General features: G+C 49.8%; 2 protein-coding genes across 9 annotated transcripts in view; one reads left to right on the top strand and one right to left on the bottom strand.

Annotated features, from left to right (window-relative positions):
• The window catches only part of ENTHD1 (ENTH domain containing 1), a 183672-nt gene extending 166188 nt beyond the window's left edge, over positions 1 to 17484 (bottom strand). The window contains exons 1-2 of the mRNA XM_053662245.1: positions 16275 to 17484; positions 13362 to 13526 (exon numbers count right to left, since the gene is read on the bottom strand). The gene's annotated coding sequence lies outside the window, so the exon portion shown is untranslated. The remainder of the gene's footprint in view (positions 1 to 13361; positions 13527 to 16274) is intronic.
• GRAP2 (GRB2 related adaptor protein 2) overlaps positions 1 to 18458 on the top strand; it is a 65173-nt gene extending 46715 nt beyond the window's left edge. For 7 of the 8 annotated variants that reach the window (XM_053662242.1, XM_037160477.2, XM_053662244.1 and 4 more), the window contains 7 exons: positions 490 to 581; positions 7202 to 7293; positions 11034 to 11153; positions 14139 to 14307; positions 16085 to 16270; positions 17481 to 17603; positions 18279 to 18458. In XM_053662242.1, the coding sequence (XP_053518217.1) occupies positions 490 to 581; positions 7202 to 7293; positions 11034 to 11153; positions 14139 to 14307; positions 16085 to 16270; positions 17481 to 17603; positions 18279 to 18458 (962 nt within the window). Of the gene's footprint in view, positions 1 to 489; positions 582 to 7201; positions 7294 to 11033; positions 11154 to 14138; positions 14308 to 16084; positions 16271 to 17480; positions 17604 to 18278 lie in introns of those variants that run through there. The other variant, XM_037160482.2, reaches the window with a different exon arrangement.
• The last annotated feature ends 914 nt before the right edge of the window (positions 18459 to 19372 follow it).

Below are 19372 nucleotides of genomic sequence, written 5' to 3'. Positions count from 1 at the left end.
ACTGGCCAACGCTGTCCAATTCTCCGAAGCAATTCAGACGCAAAGGAGACAATAGCATCTGTCTAACTAACACTGCACGGTTAAGCAGAGCTGCCAAGGGGCAGCCTTGGGACCATGGTGCAGAACAGCTTTTCCAGCCCCCTAGGCTTCCAGTTAGAGATGAGAGCAAGTCTTTTCCCCATGAACCAGACATGGAGATGGCCCAGGAATGGTGACAGGCAAAGGGAGATGAAAGGAGAGTCAGTCTGCCTTTCATTTTCTGCTCCTGGCATCTGGGGATTCGGAGGAAGATGTCAGAATGCAGGTCCTAAAGGCTCCAGCAGCCCTTCTCAAAAACAAAAGTTCTCACTGTGCACCTGGGCCTCTCTCTCTGGCCTAGAGACATTCGACCCCTCGCCTATCAACTGCTGAGACTGCTATGCAGCACCACCTGCTCTGCTACCCTTCTCCTGGCAGAAAGGCACAATGACCACATTGCTTTTCTTCCAGCTTCACATCACAACATGGAAGCCATCGCCAAGTTTGATTTCACGGCCTCAGGTGAGGACGAACTGAGTTTTCACACCGGAGATATTCTGAAGGTAGGTGACCTGGGGCACAGGGGCTCCGTGGGGAGTTTAGGTTGCTCTGCTCACTGAGTCCATGCCTTTGTTTCTTAAGAACTACACACGGTTCCTTTCAAAAAAAGTTTACCTTCAATCAGAAGGGTTCCTTCCAGTACCTGTGTGCCAGCTATCAGGCCAGGTGATGGAAGGCCAGGTGATGGAAGTCCAGTTGGCACAAGCCATATTCTTGCCCTAAGATGCTTGTGGTCTCTGGAGGGGAAGCAAATGAACTCAAAGGACTGTTACAGATGTTCTTGTCTGAGAGCTTGGGAACCACAGAGGAGGAGACAAGTGATCCCACCTTGAAAGATGGGTCTGTAGGCATGTGTGGCAACATCAGTTGTTCGGGGTATAATGAAGGTGAGCTGGGCTTTTAGTGAAAGCTTGGAAATAAGCAAGCCCGTGCAGAATTTTGTGAGCACTGTCAGATTCAGCATGGCTAGGACTTACAAGAGGAGGGTGCAGTGGAGACAGCCTATGGGAAAGGCAGCTGGAGGAGACTCAGCAAAGGCCACGCACACCCAGCCGGTACTTGAGTCCTAGTGGCCACTTGCTAAACTGACGAGGCCTTGTACCTCTCCCAGATTTCATGCCCCACACTCACAGACTCTGTGTCTTAGCCCCTGTTTTGTGCAAAAGAGCACAAACCCCTCGAGAGGGCACGAGGAGTCTGGGATGCCAACACCGCCTACCCCGTCCTCAGAGCACCCTCGAACGTCCTGATCCCTGGCCCTCAGCAGCCCACACGGCCAGCCCAGCAGCACTGCGGCCACCATTGTCTCACCACTAAAAATTACTCTTGTGATAGGAAGAACCTTGTCAGTACGTGAGAGGGTGACTCAGAAAGAGTCTGTGGAGCGTAAACCAGATGATGACTTGGTTCGGAACTTGGACACCCCCAGTATTTATCCTCCTAACTGTTCTCACCTTGCAAGATCTAATAATGTGGCTGCAAAAAGTGCACCTTCTGTGTTGGAGCCTCTCAAAGTCGAAATGTCCTTGGGCTCCTGACCCAGGAAAAGATCCCAATTTCTCTGGAATCTGACCAAGATCACAGAGGGATCTGCCATTTGATGACCAGTCTTTCCCTAATTTATGGGGTATTGTGAATATGTGACTCTACAGGGGGGGAGGAGCCAACTCCCACCTCTCACCTCCCATTGCAAACAGAATCTATTATCTTGCTTAAATTTTCCCTGTTCCCTAGAAAAGTTAAAAGAAAAAACAACTTTTGTCAACTCTGCTTCTCAATCCAGCTTCCAGTTCCTTTCCTCTCTTTGTTGCCAGTACAGGGACAGATCCTCTCTGCTAGACGCCTCCACTGCCCCCCTTCCAGTTCATTCCACAGGAACCCTCTGGGATCCGACTTTTACCCCCAGTTCTCCCTTCAGATCCACCAATGATGTCCTTAGTGCGGGATATAATGACCCTAGAATGCCTGTAGAATGTGACACTGCTAACCGTCCCTCTTCTGGATTTGAATGGCGCTCTGTCTGACACGCAAACACTGTCCTCTGCTCTAAAGATGTGTCTTCCTTGACATCTCTCGGGCAACCCCCTTCTTTGCTGGAGAGGGGCCTAATGCAGTAAAAAGGAGCAAGGAACTTTGGAGCCAGCTAAATTTGAATTTGAATCCCAGTTTGCTAGCTGTGTGACCTGAGGCCAGTCACTCGCCCCCTCTGAGCTTCAGTATCTTCTATAAGTGGAGGATCTATCTTTCTTGCAGGGTTGTAGAACGGATTAGAAGTAATGTCCCCATCCCAAAGCGAATGCTCAGTAAATGGCCACCATGTTATTAGTATTACTCACTCCTGCTCTCTGACTGTTCAGACTATTGCCACAGCCCCTTGACTGACCTCATCACCCCCCGGGTCTTCCTCCTTCAATCATGCTATGTACTACTCCCAGAGGGATCTTTCTAGATGACAAATCAGGTCATGCCACTTCCTTATTCAGAAGCCTTCAGTGGTTCCCCATAACCAGTTGGTTGAAATCGAAGCCATCTGACCCCAACCTCATCACGCTCATGTGCATGAGCGCACACACACACACACAGTCTTCATGTACTAATGCCCCTGGGTCATGCCACTGCACTGTGTCTACCGTCTTTTCTCAGGCTTCCCCCATCCTCCAAATGCCCTTCTACACACGCATATTTGACCACCTCTGCCTTGGAACCCTCACCAACCCCCGCTCCCTACTGCCCTGGGGAAATTAATCCCTCCATCTTCAGCATTTCCACAGCATTTCACACACACCTCATTCAACACACTGGCGAGCCCGCCTCACATGACAGTTATTAATGGGCCGGCCAAGCCTCCGTGCTCTCGCAAGCCCTACACATCCCTGACCCACCACCTCCCATCGCTGCCCTTGCCCCATGGGATCCTGACTGTCATTTACCTGTCGGCCACTGGACAGAGCTCTGTGAGGCAGGGACCAGGCCTGCCTCAATGGCTACAGGAGCAGAAAGGTGACCCTCGCTAATTCGTAGTGAATGGGTGAATGGTTGATTCTCCCACTGGTCTGTGAGCGCCCTGACAGCAAAGCCATGCCGGGGTTGGCTTTGCATCTTCTCAGCATTTAACACAAAGCCTGGTCCCAAACAAGCGCCCTGGACACATTTCTTGAATTGTTAAATTGCATTTCTGCATGCTTATTTGGAATTCCATCAGAAGACAAACTCCTTCTTTTCAAAGTCTGAGCATTGCAATTGTTGCAATAAAGAGAAAAGCAGAGAGGTGCCCTCTGGCCGGGCCTCACAGAATGTCTGCCTCGTGGTAGTTAGTGGCCCTGCCTGTGGGTCTCTCCACATAAAGTGCAGCATCCGTCCCTTCCCTCCCACTCCCCAGAGCTGGGTAACACACCCCAGGAGCCTCACAAATGTTTTCAAAGCCATCTCTCGACTGACCCAGCAACTCACTCCCGGGATGCTCTTTTGTGTTTAGCTCTAGCACTAGAAGACTAAGCCAGGTTTTTCATTAGAGGGTACAAAAATGGCTCCCAGCTCACCACCCACCCACCCCCTCCAGACTGTGAGTTCCCCAGGGCAAAGGCCCCAGCTTATTCACTTCTGCATTCCCAGCACCTGAGTACAAACAGCAGGTGCTCACTAGATGCCGAACACAGAGTGGTGAGCAAGGTGGTGGAGGGGGAACTCCTGCCCAGTAACTTGATCCTGCTGCTTCTGAGAGAGAAACACTTGACAGGTCAGAAGTGTGGTGTCTTGTGTCCGTGTCACAAACCTGCGGGCCTGCAGCTACACGCAGCGTCAGCTGGATATGTCCGTCATCTCAAAACATGTCTCTTGACCCAGTTGATTTCTGTCTGTTTCTGTAATGTGGAATCAACCATTCACCCATTCACTACGAACTAGTTCAACCCCATTTCTTCCTACTAAAACAGGGACTTAAAAGCACTAAGAGTTAATCCTGTGTCGTTAACTTCTTCAGTACTTCCCTTTTCTGCTATGCCTTTAAGAGCTGTAATTCCATCCAATTTTAAAATTCTCTCAACCACACCTTTTGTCCTCTTCCCACATCTAACTCATCTCAGGCCATGGGGCCCGCAAATGTATTCTGGGAGGCAGCGCTGTGAGAATTAAGATACAGTAAAGTGTCAAACCTCATGTGTTTAGGCTGAACTCCTTGCTCAGGTTTACGTGATGGGGACAAGAGATAGGGGAACCGAATAGATGGAGAGATGAGAACAGGAAGTCAGGGGCCCTGTGCCAACAACGGCAGGAGGAAACCACCTCCCCCAAATACTCTTCTTTGCAGAAAATGGATTTTTTAAAGCCGTGTCTTCTAGACATCTAAAATAGCCTGTAACTTCACCTCCCTGGGGACACAGCCTCTGGCAGACTGAGCACCAGGTGGTGGGGAGAAATGGCCAGCATCATGCAATAGATAATCTTTCCGTTGCTGGAGGAGGCAGATGGGTGTGAGCCACGATTACTAAAATTACAGCTGGTTTCAGGTAGGAGAACAGAGTACAAAGTGTGGTTCATACTGCGAAGAGCCAGTTTCCAGGTGGCCTCTTTTACCTCATCCCTGTTCACTCTCCTCCTTGACACTTGCCTCCCAGGCCAAACTCCAAATTCCCATGTGATGGTAGGAAGGAATTCCAAAGCCGTATGTCCAGGAGATGGCATGGCGTGAAATGTCCTAGTGCATGGCATGTGCGTACCAGGTGCTGGTGCCGAGTTTCTTAGTTCTTCTGACCTAGATTCTCTGCTCCCCTCCCACCCCCCAGCACACACAGACCCACAGGTCCTCAGTGACAGCTACAGTCACATGTGATGTTGGAAACCATAGAGTTTTCTTTTCTCAGCAATTCTAGAACTCAAATATGGGGTGCATTTTTATTTCTTCAGAACAAATAATTAAATTCAAAACATACATATTGAATGCTTTAAAGCATGTATAAACCCTTCTGTGTCCTTCAGAGCTGGAGTCCTCCCTTGTAAGAATATCACATTGCACAGAATTACATTTTTGAAAAACAGCACACACTTTCTGAAGGAATCCCGGGCACAGGGCTCATTTGATCTTCACACCAACTCCAGGAGGCGTTAGCCCATCCTTTTGTCCCCATTTTCCAGATGGTCAATTGACTTGCCAAAGGTCGCACAGCCAGTGACAGGGTCAAACTAGAACCCAGGTCTTCTCATTTCAAACTCATTGTGATGTCCCCTTCCTTTCCCCTTGGGAGGGATATTGGAAATAGGTCGTCACTGCTTCTCAATTACTTAGTTCTCTTTAATTCTCCTTTCATGACTGGGAGAGAGAAAGCCAGGGGACGCATGGCTTCAACTTCACCCACTTCCCGGTGATTCTAAAATCCCGTCCTCACTTCTGAGCCCAGACACCTCTCCCACTGCTCACTGAGCTTTTCTTCTCTGATGGTCCCAGGGGCAACTTGGACTCACCCACACATGATCTGATGTCCATGAGTTTTTCCTTAGACCTGCTCCTCCTCCTCTATTTTCTATATTAGTAAAGGCTTCACCACCCACTCAGTCTCCCAAGCCAAAACTCCAGAACCATCCCAGAATCCCCATCCTCCCTCAGTTCCACGAATAGTCATGAAATCCTGCCCATTTTGCTTCCTGATTCCTCTGAAATATGTCCTTACCTCCCCTGAGCCCAGATCCCCTTCGTCTCTTGCCTGGACACCTACAGTCAGTCGTCTTCCTACAGTTTCTCCTCCTACAGCGCCCTCCCACCCCCCCTGACTTCCTCCTTCCTATCCATCTCCACTCTGATGCAACACTCTTTCTTAGCTCTGATTCTTACTGTCTTATTTCTCTGCTTTAATGGCTCATCCTTTAATGGCTCCCCATCAGTTTCAAGATAAAAATCCCCCAACTTTTAACGTGGCCCACAAGGCCAGCATTCCCAATTCCTCCTCTCTCTACCTCTGGACCATGATCCAAACTCCCACCAGACTGAGGCTTTTTACTCCCAGAAGGCAGTGCACTTCCTCACATCCCAGAAGTAGTTTTTTTGACATCAGGCTTCTCCTGGCTAACTCCTGTCATTGCCCAGACAACTCAGATGTCCTCTCTCCCAGGCAGTCTTTACTATCCATCCTCTGCTTTCCCCTTCATCATAGCACTTCTGTCAGCTGGACATTTTCAGCTACAAAGAAATGGGCACTAACTATGGCTTAAACAGTAACCATGGTTTATTATTTTTCATCCAAAGTTTAGAAGTAGGTGGCATCCTGGGTGGCTGAGTGAGTGGTTCAATGACATCGTCAAGGTTCCTTCTGTTGTTTTGCTCTGCCATCTTCATTCTGAATCATTGTTCAAGTCTATATCACGTATTTTAGAAACACTCTGAGAGTAGAGTGTGGGCAAGTATTTGTTTTCTAGTGGTGAAATATTTCCTGAACTAACCAGAAGTCACATAAAGCCAAGTCTGGCCAGTCAGATGAGTAATAAAGGTAGGTGATAACATTTGGAATCAAGGTCAAGGTAGGACCATACAGTAATGAGACAGAACTTCTGGTTTTGTCTGTGACCTGGATTGAAAACTGAGTTTAGAAAAGGCATTCCAGATACCTTGAGTTATGTCCAAATTATTTGCGAAACATAAGGAGTGTGAACACAGAGTTACTGTTTTCAAAACTGGCCCCGCTTGGACATTTAAATTTTAATCTGCTCGTTCCAAAAAATACAGAACTAATTAAATTTTTAAGAGGTTCCTGGTTACCTGGCCGAGAAGAGAAAATATGGAGTAGCCGCTCTTGCCTTCTCACCATCAGCCCAGATGCTGAGGCCTGGGACATAGGAACGTCCCAGAAAATAAAAAGAGAAAGGGGTTTAGGGGAGCCCCTGAGTGCTGAGTCTTGGAGGCCACGCCGTGGTGGTGTCACATGTGTAGGTGGCACTTGTGGACAGAAATAGCTTGGGGTCAAGGAAAGCTAAACTCCAAAGATGACCCTGCTGCTCCCACAGCACCCCCAAAAGTGTGGTTTCTTTGGTTTATTTTCTCTAAACCCCAAAGGGCGCTTTTTGCCCTGCAGACTCTTTCTTATAGTTCTTTGGGTATTCCCTATGGTGTCTTTGTCCTTTATTCTCTTCTATGTAGATCTTAAGTAACCAGGAGGAGTGGTTCAAGGCAGAGCTCAGGAGCCACGAAGGATACGTGCCTAAGAATTTTATCGACATCCAGTTTCCTGAGTAAGTATTTCCAGCCTGCTGAGATGGGCCTACCCACACACACTCCCCTTACCTCTTCAGTAGTCACTAAAATCAGCCAGGCACACCCAACATACCGTCAACAGTGGTTGCCTCTGGAGAGGGAAACATGCAGCTAAAGGCCAGGGGTGGGAGAGACTTTCATTTCGCTGCACTCTCTTTTGAATTTTATACCATGTGTTCATATGCCTATTTCAAGTTCATAAACTGAAATCATCTATAAGTGTAATCACAGGGTTTTCAAGAATTCCAGTGGGAGAGCTGTTAGCCTCCCCACTTCAAGAGCTGCTACTTCAAAGCACTTATCTCCCAACCTGGCTTCTGGTCTCACCAGGGACCTCAAACAGCTCTGGACCCTGATCAGACATGTGGACACTCTCTGCCGTCCTTGAACCATGCTTACACCAAAGAGAGAAGTCAGTGGGAGAAAAAGGGAAATTCCCTTCATAAAGAGGAAATGAAAATTTGAGATTGAATCTCGTTGTCTCAAGAATTGACCACAAGGGTTAGATTGAAATCTAATCTTGTCTAAGAGTCAGGGACTAGCCCAAAGAGCAAAAGTTTGCTAGAAAACCAAAGCGGTATTGGTGAGTGGGGGGAAGTGCAGCAGTTTCTCTCGCTGTGAACCAGCACTGACCACTGAAACACTGCCTCCAGCTGGCCTTTGATGCCGCCCTGTGATCTTCTAGATGACAAAATCACACCTCCCCTGTTCCTCACATCTGCACCCCTCCCCCAGCACACTCTCAGCCCACGGCCTTGCTTCCAGGTTCACTGGGCTAGTGGGAGTGACCAGAAAAACCCCTCTACCCCACCTCCAACCTGACTCACTGCATCCACCCACCTCCAGCAGCGGGCTTGCTTCTAGCAAAAAACCACCCTCCCTCCCCCACATCAACTTTCTTTCCCTCTCTGCTCAGTCATTCCTGTCGGCAAACAAAGATGCTGCAGTTTCTCCCATCCTACCAAAAACCAAAACCAAAAGCAGACAAGAAACTCTGGACCCCAAATCCTCCCCCAACTACCACCGTACTTCAGTCAAAGGAATTGTTTACATTTGTTGTCTCTAACTCCTCTCCTCCTGCTCCCTCTAGAATCTTCAGACTCCTGTGAACCTTTCTGTCAAGGTCACAGTGAACTACTGGTCCTTGGTCCATTCTCAGCCATCATTTCAGCACAATTTGATGTGGGGACCTTTCCTTTCCATTGAAACGCTTTGTTCATTTGGCTCTGGGACGCCCTTCCTCCTGGCCGCTCTTCCATCCCACATGCTTTCTGCTCAGCTTCCTAATCTCCTTTCGAATGTCCTGCTCCCAGGGAGGTCCTCCCTGTCAAGGTATTTTAAATCCCTCCCCCACTCCTCATCCCTCCTCTTGGTTTTCATTGTCCCCACAGCTCTTACCATCATCTGACATACAATATATCATAAGTCTAATGTTGTTTCCTGTGTGCCCTCACGTGACGATGTAAGCTCCAGGCGGGCAGGAGTCTTTTTCTTGTCTATTCTGCTCACCACTTATCCTAGTGCCCAGAAGAGGGCCTGGCACTTCCTATGTAATTACAGCTGTTAAATAAATGAATGAATATCTTAGGAATGATATGTAATATTGAAAACCTGGCCACTTTTTAATATGTAGTATGTAGACAGTTTGGCAAGTCCTGGAAAAAAGTTGCTTATCAAATTCCAGTTGGGAGACCAATGCATGTTTTCTAAACAGTCCTGTCACTGCTTGCTGCCTCTTCTAACACAGTTCCTTGGAGGTGTGGCTGCTGTGAGGTGGGTCCTGTTCTTTGTCCCATCCCCATTCGATTTCCTGCACGAACCCCCGTAGGGTTGTGTGGCACATACTCTGGCAGGATCTTCAGGCAGGTGGTCACCAGGACCCTTGGCTTGCAGCCCCTCAGAGCCCAACCAACCTTCCCTTGCAGTCCTCGGTCTGGAAGAAGGGCACCCCGCCCACCACCCCAAATTCCCAAATTTGGGAATTCCCAAATTCCAGAGAATACGGGAATTGCTCACAGAGGGATCCAAGCAGTTCCTGTTAGACATTCACCTTAAAGGGGCGCCCACGCTTGCCTTCCAGTGGCTGCAATTAAGGTGGCCGTCTTGGAGCAAGGGGACCCAGTCCCACCTTTAGCCCCGAGTGATTGCAAACACTTGTTTTGGTTTCCAGTAGTTGAGAGAAGTTTCTGGGCTCCTGCCCTGAGGCTGTAGCCACTGTTTGCCTAGCCTATGTGGAAGTGCTTAGCCCTTTTCCATTCCAGGTACTTTCCAGTAGAGTCTTTGCCGTAGATGCCTTTGCTGCAAATATTTTCCCTGAATGACTGGGTGGCTGACCACAATTTTGTTGTTGTTGTTTTTTAAAAAGATAAATAACTGGTTGACAATTGATGGTTTTTCCCTCTGGTTTAGTCTCATTTCTTTATTGATGAATCTACTACCATAAAAAAGAAAATAACTGGTTGACAGTTTGATTTTGTTTTTTTTGTTTATTTGGTTGGTTTTATTTCTCCATTGATGAATCAATCAATTTCCTTGCACAGACTTAATCCATTTAAGCTAGTTGTCAGTTTGGCTTCGTTTTATTTCTATCGACAAGGCCTTGTAGTTACATTATCAGTGATCTATATTATCTGTAAATCTTAGCCAGCCCTCTGAATGGTCTATACAGCAGAGTAAACAAGGAGGTGGCATTAAAATAGCGCTTCTCCCAGCGGATGAAGACTGGTCTCACTCTGAAGCACACTGACTGGGAGGAGAGGCGGGGCCTCTTCAAGAGCCTAGTGCTGAGCCCACATTCCCCACAGAACGGAGGCCAGGGCTTGGGCACTACGCACACACTGAGGTCAGTTATCTGCGTAGTACTGCCGTGAAGCTACACTCACTTTAAACAGATTCAAATAAAGCCTTTTAAATTTTCTGTTCTTTTTTTCTAGTGATTTTAACTCTTTTTTATGGCAGTTTGCCTTACGGCCTATTAGCTGTGGGGTGAAAATGCGGACAGCAATACCCCGTGGTGAAAATCCGCCTGGTCATTTTCAGATGCTGCAGGCCACCTGCAGCAGCACTTCCTGAGGTCGCCTCCCTCACCGCACCTCTGAGGGGCAGTTTCTGCTCTTTGTGTTCTCTTCCACCGTAAAGATTCTTAACAGCCTGGATTTCTGAGGAGGCCCAGGAGGCCCAGGAGCCCGATGTGTGGGCGTGGTTCCCTGGCTGACGCCAGCTTTGCTCATTTCCAGCGCGTGTGCAGGGTCCCTGGGCGCCTCGCAGCCCCGGCGGCGGTGCCTTCAGTAAGACGAGCACAGGGCCCGAGCCAGCACCCAAGGCCCTTCCCAGCTCCGCCAGGTCGCTGCTCGCCCCCAGGGACTGAAGGGATCCCTGTCCTCCCGTCACATCGGATGCCCCTGCCGTTCTTTCCTAGCAGCATCCCTCATGCAGCTGCCAGCAGGAGGCTGCTCCCCCCAGCGAGTCACTCCCACCCTGTCCCATTTGGTGCAGCAGCAATTTCCCCAATTGGGCTTTCTGAGCTGCAGAGGCTTCTCCAAGGGGGACAGAGGGATCATTGCACTGGCAGTGCCTGAACACCGCAGGGAGCAGTTTCCCCTGCTGCCCGCTGAACAGAGACCTCAGCCCTCTCCCTTCGGGGTCATCTCACCTCTACTTCCCCCTCCTGTCACTCTGGTATCTCACCAACACCCTCTGGTTTTTTCTCACCCGATAGATGGTTTCACGAAGGACTCTCGCGACACCAGGCAGAGAACTTACTCATGGGCAAGGAGGTTGGTTTCTTCATCATTCGGGCCAGCCAGAGCTCCCCGGGGGACTTCTCCATTTCTGTCAGGTACTGGCCATTCCCGACACCTCCCTGACCCAGACTGCTAAAGCCATGAGGTGATGTCTTGAACATGACCTATTATTGCTCAGGAGCACGGTGGCCACAGGGCCCAGGCATCTTTCCAACTGTGATACTATTCATTTCCTTCCCATAACACATTCATGTAACTCCTTAGCACATTGGTTTGTGGTCAAAATTGTTTGTACACTTATCTGCCCCGTGTCCCCAGCCCAAGTGCTTCTGGAAAAACAGGATTTTTATCTGCTTTACCTCTGTACCTTTAACAGTACCTTGTGCCCAGTAGGTGCTCAATGAGAGTTTGTGGAAAGAAGTCGGAAAGAATTATCCACATCCATCTACACTGTAGCCTTTCACTACTGGTGGATGCCTGAAGCAGGGTCAGAGAGAAACAAAAGCCCCAGGTCATTGCTGTAGGGTACACACGGAGCTGCTGCCACCGAGCAAGGAGAAGGGCAGACACCCACAGCTGAGGGCAGCAGAGGAGGGGGCACGGGAGGTGAGGGGGTAGAGCCCAATAGCAAAATCTCTCTGATGTGCAGGAAGTGACTCAGTCCAGGCACACACATGACACAGCCCCTCGCTCCGAAGTCTGAACACACAGCGTGTGGTCAGCGTGTCAGGGGCTGCCAGTGACGTTTCAGACTTGGTGACCACATGTGAAAATGCAAGAATGAAAGGTGACGGCGGTGAAGGAGGGTGGTGGCCTGTGCAGTGAACTCTGCCGTCGAGGTAGTGGCCAGGAAATGCTGGTCTGGATTATTCGACACATTTTGGAAGGCATGTAGTCTGAGTGCTTTAAGTACATAAGTCCGATCTCAGGCGATAAACTGAGGTCACTTGATTATTTAGAAAGAATGGATATTTTTAAGGAATAGACAGGGATTTACTAATAATGGGTCAACCATTTTTATGCACAGGTGCCCCTAAAGTGCTCACAAACAGCTTGGACTTCTTGTCCACAGTACCCTTGGAGTCTCACCCAGGCTCTTGACTGTCCTTCCTTGTCCACAGCTTGGGCGATGGTGTGTTTAAGTCAGGCCAATATTGATGAGTCACAAACTCTAAGCTTATTCGGCCTTAATTGATGAAATTATGCACTTAATAAATCTTATAAGTCAAACCTCTTGATTGAGGGCCCTGATTATAGAGTGGACCAAGTAAATTGTTAGAGAGAGGGCATCTCTTGGTGCCTTTGGTTTGCGTGAAGTTGACTCTGGCTTGCTCTGCTATGAACCATGGTTTATATTTCCTTGATTAGAGAAAATTCTACAAAATGGTCAGCCTTGACTTCTGCCAGAGTCTTCCCCTGCTACTGAGGCAATGCAGCTTCTTGTACAGTGATTATTACCATAATCATTACCACATATTCTGCAGAAATGTAGTGTAATGTATTTCAGAGTGAGATCATTTTAATTCATTTATTTATACATCTGCTTTCTGTCTCAAGCTCAGATAATTCAGAGCTAATAGTGGTTTCATCACTTAGCATTTGATAAGGGTCTGAAACATTGGACTTCAGCGTCTGGAGCCCTGGGTTGTAGCCTTGTCTCTGCCCCTCTCAGAGCACTCTCTTTCCATCAGCGCCGTTGACCAAATGCAACCCCAGCATCCACCCTCTCAGCTCACGAGAGTGAAAGGGTTAATGTTTCTCACTCTGTGTTCTTCAGCCAGAGAGGGTGGATGAATAATTATACCACAAGGATATTTCCACCTCCTCACCCAAATGTGAGGGGTAATGACTATGAGTCAAGCCATGTGGTGTTCGAGTGAAGAAAACATCTGTTAACGGCCAAAACCAAGGTGAAGGCCATGCAGCTATTACAGAGTGCTGGGTACTGCCCCTGAGCCACGTGGCAGAGGTCATCGAGTGGTTCGCCTGGCCACGAGTGGAGCACAGCACATCAATGAGGCTGACGATCAGAATCCCTGTCCCCTCTGCACACAGACCACTCAGTCCACCTCTAAGAAACTTCCACCAGCCTTCAGGTGTCTTTACGCTCCAACACTCTTTAAATTCTTGACTTTTTGGGTCAGGCAATTGGTACAATTAATGTCAGTTAATTTTTACATATAAGTGTATGTCCATTTCACAAGTAAACTTGATATCCTAAAGAGAATGACTTGGAGATACTAATAAAGGCCCAGGGCCCCCTTTCCTAATGAATAAAATCCCATCTCTGCACCCCTGCTTACCAATATGCCCAGCCCCTGTGAGTCCAGCCGGTGTCCAAAGATGCTCGTCTGAAAGAAGTCAGCATGTGCACATGGTGTGGCTGGGGTCAGACCCCAGGGTTCCCGCCTCAGCTCTGCCATTCACCTGTGGTGACCTTGACCAAGGCCCTCCATCTGTTTCCTCAGCTGTAACAGGTAGACATAAAGATAAACAGTCTCTGAAGTCCTTTCCAATTAAAACTCTACACGTTTATACAATACTTCTTTCCTCAAAAGCTCCAAATGCTTTGCAACCTTATTTATGCAAAACATATATCAAGACCAAGAGATCTACACAGAGAACAAAGCGTGACAAATTTCTCAAGGTGGTGTCTTACTGTCCGGAACAAGTCTATGGGCTTGAAGGAGCTGGTTCAAAGTGTTTCTGAAAACAGAAAGATAACAAGGGCTTGGAAACCCCTCCCCCCGAGTCTTGGCAGAGCCCTTAGCATAGCGCAGGGCTCCAGGGTTGTCGAGTTTCAGATGCACATTGTTGAAAGGTCCTTGACCTCACAGTCTTTAGAGCTCTTGGAACATTTCTTGTAGAAGATTGGCTCCAGTGTCAGAAGACAAATTACTCCTGCTCTAGCGCAGCCTATGTCCTGCAGATCTGTCCCAGACCTACCCCTAGAGCCCAGTACTAAGCGAGCCACCCACTTCTGTCCTGCCCTGAAGAACTCCCCCTGCTGGATGCGGTCAACCCTGAGGGCGGGGACGTTGCCACCAAGTAACACAGTTTGAATTTGCCCTTATTTCTAGGCATGAGGATGATGTTCAGCACTTCAAGGTCATGAGAGACAACAAGGGTAATTATTTCCTATGGACAGAGAAGTTTCCATCCCTAAATAAGCTGGTGGACTACTACAGGACGACTTCCATCTCCAAACAGAAGCAGATCTTCCTGAGGGACAGAACGCGAGAGGATCCGGTATGCTTCCGGGCCCAGTCCGCCCAGTCTAGACACTAAACGAGGCAGCCGCAGCCTTGCATGAACCACCAAGGGGCGTGTTTGACGGGCAGGTGCTCAGAGGCTTCAGAAAGATAGACTAACTCTGCAGTCAGGTCTCAGCTTCAATCTTAACACTGCCTGGCCACGTGACTTTGGAAAGTCCTGCCACCCTCCATTTCCTCTTCCGTAACATTGCAACCAGGATGATGTGCGAGAAGGGGCGATAGTGATATCTGCTTCGTAGGACGGCTGCGAAGGTTGGAAGTGATGTGTCCCCTTCTCGCACATCATCCTGGTCACCCTGCAAGCGCTCAGTGCACAGGAGCCCCGACTGTGGGTGCCATTCTTTTGTCACCGATGTTACCACATCACAGTTGGTGGCCTCTCTAGAGCTTTACGATAGGATTTGGGGTGGGAGGAGGTGTTGGAGGAGAAAACTAGCCCTGGAATTCTTGCTCTTGGAACAATTTGGAATGTAGAATAGTATTTTCCTAGGAAATGCATGGGACAGACCTGGCTATAAATCCTGATTCTGTCGCCGGCTATCCTCATCACCTAGCCAAGTGAAGACAGCCTTTCTGAGCACGAGTTTTCCCATCATAGGAGGGAGAGAATGTAATGCCTCCATCACTGGGCTGCTGTGACAGTCGAATGAGAAATATAGTTGCAGCACTTGTTGCAGAGTCTGGTCCACAATAGGCTCAGAGGAAATACCAGCTTGCCTTCCACAAGTAAATCCACACACACACACACACATCCACGCACACATCCACACAAAATATGTAGAATACTTTTCAAAGGAAACGACATGGCACAGGAGACTGGTATCGGAGGGAGTACTGACGGGAACAGTTGCAATCCCAGGGCTGGTTGTTGGGAAAGGCACTTGAGACTTTCAGAGCAACACATACTTTGGGGACATGAAGAAAACCATCCCTTTCAAGTTATTGGCTGATTTTAAGCCTGAGAAGTTACAATCAAAAGAGAAAAGGGTGTTCCCATCAAGCACACACAGAAGTTCAGAAAGAAATACAAAGATTAACCAATTATTTTAACCAGGAAGTGGACAGAGGTATTAATTACTAGGATGTACATGCGGAGATAAGAAAGGCAACATAAAACTGCCTTAAACTGGATTAAGTGAGTTCATCTCCCTCAAGTGCTTAGAATAGTGCCTGGCTTGTAGTAACTAAGCCCAGGGCTCTCTAAATTGATAAATAAAAATAACTCCCTCTGTCTCCTGAAGCGGTTATAGCAAGAAGAAGACCTTGCTCCTCCCAGCATGCCCAGTGCAGGCCCAGTTTCCATGGTGCTGCAAGACTGTTGTGTTTTGGCCTCTTTAACCAGGCTCTAAACGACAGTTCAAAATCTGCAAAGGCAATAGCAGGGCTTATCTGGAGGGTAGGATGTCCAGCAGTGTGGCAACATGCGATAAGGAGGGGTGGCATTATGTCAGTAAAATAGGATATCTAAGCTTGATTACATAGAGAACAACAAGCCCCCTGGGAATGGACCAAATAAATACCATGTGGAAAGTGTCAGTCTGTGACCCAGAGACCTGACATCCCCAAAGTGGGAGAATCTGAGAACACGGAGGGTCTGAACTGTGGGTTCTCGTTAAGCTGCCCCCACCCATCAGCTGTTTCTCGGAGCTGTCATGAGCAGAGTCTGGGAACAGCTGCCCGAAGGGTTGCGGGGGGATAGGGCCAGGAGATATGGGAGGAGGAGGGATCCAGTCATCTTTGTTCTCTCCCAGGGTCGCAGGAGCAACAGCCTGGACCAGAGGGCCCAGGGAGGCCCACACCTCAGTGGGACTGTGGGAGAAGAAATGCGGCCTTTGATGAACCGGAAGCTGTCGGATCACCCGCCGCCCCCTCCCTCGCAGCACCCCTCAGGCCAACCCCCACAGCAGCGGTACATGCAGCATCACCATTTTCATCAGGTACCTGGAAAGGATGGGGCAGGGCACCCTTCCCCTGGAGGCTCAGGACACTTTGTTCCCACTGCCACTTCCTGCAAGAAAACACCCCACAACGCTGGAAGCAAGGGTAGCAAATGAGTGCCAGGGTTCTGTTGCGGTCCTGGGGCTGCTGGCCTGGCCCAGCCTCATCCGGTCTCACTACACTCAGAAAGGAGATCCCGGGGCCCCCAAATGGCAGAAATAGGCTCGGGAGACTGCCTGGGCAAAGTCGGCTCTATGAGTCAGAGCCAAACGGCTGCCTGCCTGCCCACACCCGCGCACACACGCTTTCTCCCTCCAAGGGCTCAGCAAACAGTTGCTGGTTTTCCCATCAGCACAATTTCAAATCTATTCATGCTGCTTAACCCACCTGGCTGCCGGAGATCTACAAGAAAAGCGGATTAACACCTGCCATGGAGCCTTGCTTATTTATTTATTTAGTTCGTTTGTTATCCGAACCCCCCTCCCTGCCTTGTTGCAGATGGGATTTTAGGCGGCTTACCGAGATGGACAATATAGCAGATAACATCGTTCCCGAATTCCTTACCAGGGCACCCAGAGTCCTTTGTGAGCTGCTCGTATCTGTTTCCCCAGCCTCATCTCCCGCTGCCTCCCTCTGTGCCCCACACAAACACCCCTCCCAGCAGTGCCGCGCTACCTCTAGTTGGCAGCAGGGTCCATTGCATCTTCTCTCATGCCTTCGAGGCTTTTATATACTGTCCCCTCTGCCTGAAATTCTCTCTCCTGGCCAATCCTTTAAGCTGGAGTTCAAGTATCACTTCCTCTATGAAGTCTTCCCTGATTGCCCAGGCAGACTTAGACACTCTTCTCTCTGCTCACTTATCACTTCAATGTGCATAATGCCCCCTCTGAACTGACGCTTCACGAAGACAAGGGACCTTCTCTTTCTGCTACGTTTCCCCAGTGCTTAGTACAATACTAGATGTATGGTAGGTGCCTGCTAAACAGCTCTTGATTGAATAAATGACACCTGTCACCAACTTTGCCTTCAGAATCTAAGGTCCCTTTGTCACGCTTCCTCCTCTCACCATCACCTAGGGTTTATTGTCATCATCAGCAAGTATTCTGGAACACTGGCTGTGTTTATGGCATCTGAGCAAGGCACTGGGGGAGACTGGGAGGGATGCTTCTGGCAGCGTGGTGACAGGACCTGTCTCGCATCTGTCTGCAGGACCGTCGTGGAGGCAGCCTTGACATAAACGATGGGCACTGTGGCATAGGCCTGGGTGGCGAGATGAATGTGGCCCTCATGCACCGCAGACACACGGACCCAGTGCAGCTCCAAGTGGCCGGGGTACGTGAGCTCTCCCCTCTGGGTCGATGGAGGCGTCCAGATGGGTAATTAGAGGGACAGTTGTTCCTCCAGGAGAGACGTCAAGGTCTGCAGGGCTCAAGTAGCAGTAGCAGAGAGTGAAGGGCAGCAGGGGTGGGTGGGGGTGCCCCGGGGTGGGGTGGTCCCAGCCCGGCACCATCCAGTCTTGCTCTCTTTCTGCCGGCGGCCTTGCCCTGTCCTTCTCACGTGTCTCAGCTGTTTCTAGTGGAGAGGTCGCTGAGCACCATCCTGACCCAGTTGTGCCAGTACCAAGGGCTGTTAGTTTGGGCACACTGCCATTCTGTTTGTCACTTGAAGAAAGGAAAAGGACCACCTGTCGATGGAGGGAGAGTAGTTCTCAAGGATTCTCTTGGGGCCTGGAGAGTTTCATCTCTGCCAGCCCAAGTCCTGAGTCTCAAGAGTGACCCTGAAGAGTTCTGAAAACTTCATGCTCGGCTGTGCAGCCAGCGTCCGCTTTCAGGGGCAGCGGGGTTTGCGATGTCTCTGCAGAGCCACACAGCAGTGCTCTGGGCAGGCTGCTGGCGGAGGGCTTCGTCTTGGTGCCAGGGCTGGCAGAGTCTCTTCTGCGTGCTGGTCCCCAGGCCAGCCCAGCCGACCCCCAGCTTAGTGGGACCCCTCTGTGCTTTCCCCCAACAGCGTGTGCGGTGGGCCCGGGCGCTGTACGACTTTGAGGCCCTCGAGGAGGATGAACTGGGGTTCCGCTCTGGAGAGGTGGTTGAGGTCCTGGATAGCTCCAACCCGTCCTGGTGGACCGGCCGCCTGCACAACAAACTGGGCCTCTTCCCCGCCAACTACGTGGCACCCATGATCCGATGAGTCCCTTCTGGAGAGGCCAGAGGCTTTGTCTGAAGCTGCCTGCGAGGGAGGGAGCAAGGAAGAAAAGCCAGGACTGCATCCACACACACGTGCCTGTGCACACACACATTTTATAACAGTAATTTATTGGCAGTTTGGTTGGTTAATTAGCTGACGTGAAAGTAACTCAGGTGGAGGCTTATATTCATACTTGTTTTTCTACTCCCCTCAGCCGGGCGCAGAGGTGGTGGGGATTGAGAGTGGGGAGCAGGGAAGTGGAGCCAAAAATCTTCCTGTTCTAAAGACGGCACCACTTCCTCCTGGTCCTGGGAATTGTCACCGGCAGCTCGGCAGAGATCCGCACCCCAGCACTGGCAGCAGAACAGCAGGGTGGAGCTGGACTTGGCAGGGCATGTTCTGGCTTACCTGCGAGCCCCGCTCCCCTGAGGGTTTGCAGGGCAGCTCTGCTCCTGTTCTCCAAGGGAGAGCACTGCTGGATGGAGAATTAGGGTGCAGCCACGCAGGTCTGAGCTGGAGCGGCCAGGGTGTGAGGGCAGGACCGGAGCACAGGCATCCCAAGGCCACGCAAGGCCGGGGCCTGCAGCTCTTTCAAAAGACTCGCTCTTTGTTTGGCCAGTCCCCTTTTTTGTGGCTGACATGAAGACATGGGGACACTGTGAGGAGCCGAGCACTGGGGAATGGAGGGATTTTTTTCACAGGCCTCCCAGTGGCTCACTTGGGTGTAACCTCCATGTCCCCAGCTTCTAAGAAAGTAGCCTCCTGGATCCTGTGAAGTGCCTGGAGAAGCCTTGGCCAAGAGAGCCAGATATTAGAGCCATTATCCTATGGTTACGAAGGTATCTGGGGCTCTATTTGTTTACCTTCTTGGTTTTCTGCGTTTGAAGGTTCTTTGCCCAGTGGCACATAGAGAAGTC

Source organism: Artibeus jamaicensis, unplaced genomic scaffold (genome assembly GCF_021234435.1).
Source record: "Artibeus jamaicensis isolate MK-2021 breed Jamaican fruit bat unplaced genomic scaffold, CSHL_Jam_final contig_233, whole genome shotgun sequence".
NCBI lineage: Eukaryota > Metazoa > Chordata > Mammalia > Chiroptera > Phyllostomidae > Artibeus > Artibeus jamaicensis.
The sequence above is the reverse complement of the archived record's forward strand: the minus strand, read 5'-3'. Positions and strand labels throughout refer to the sequence as shown.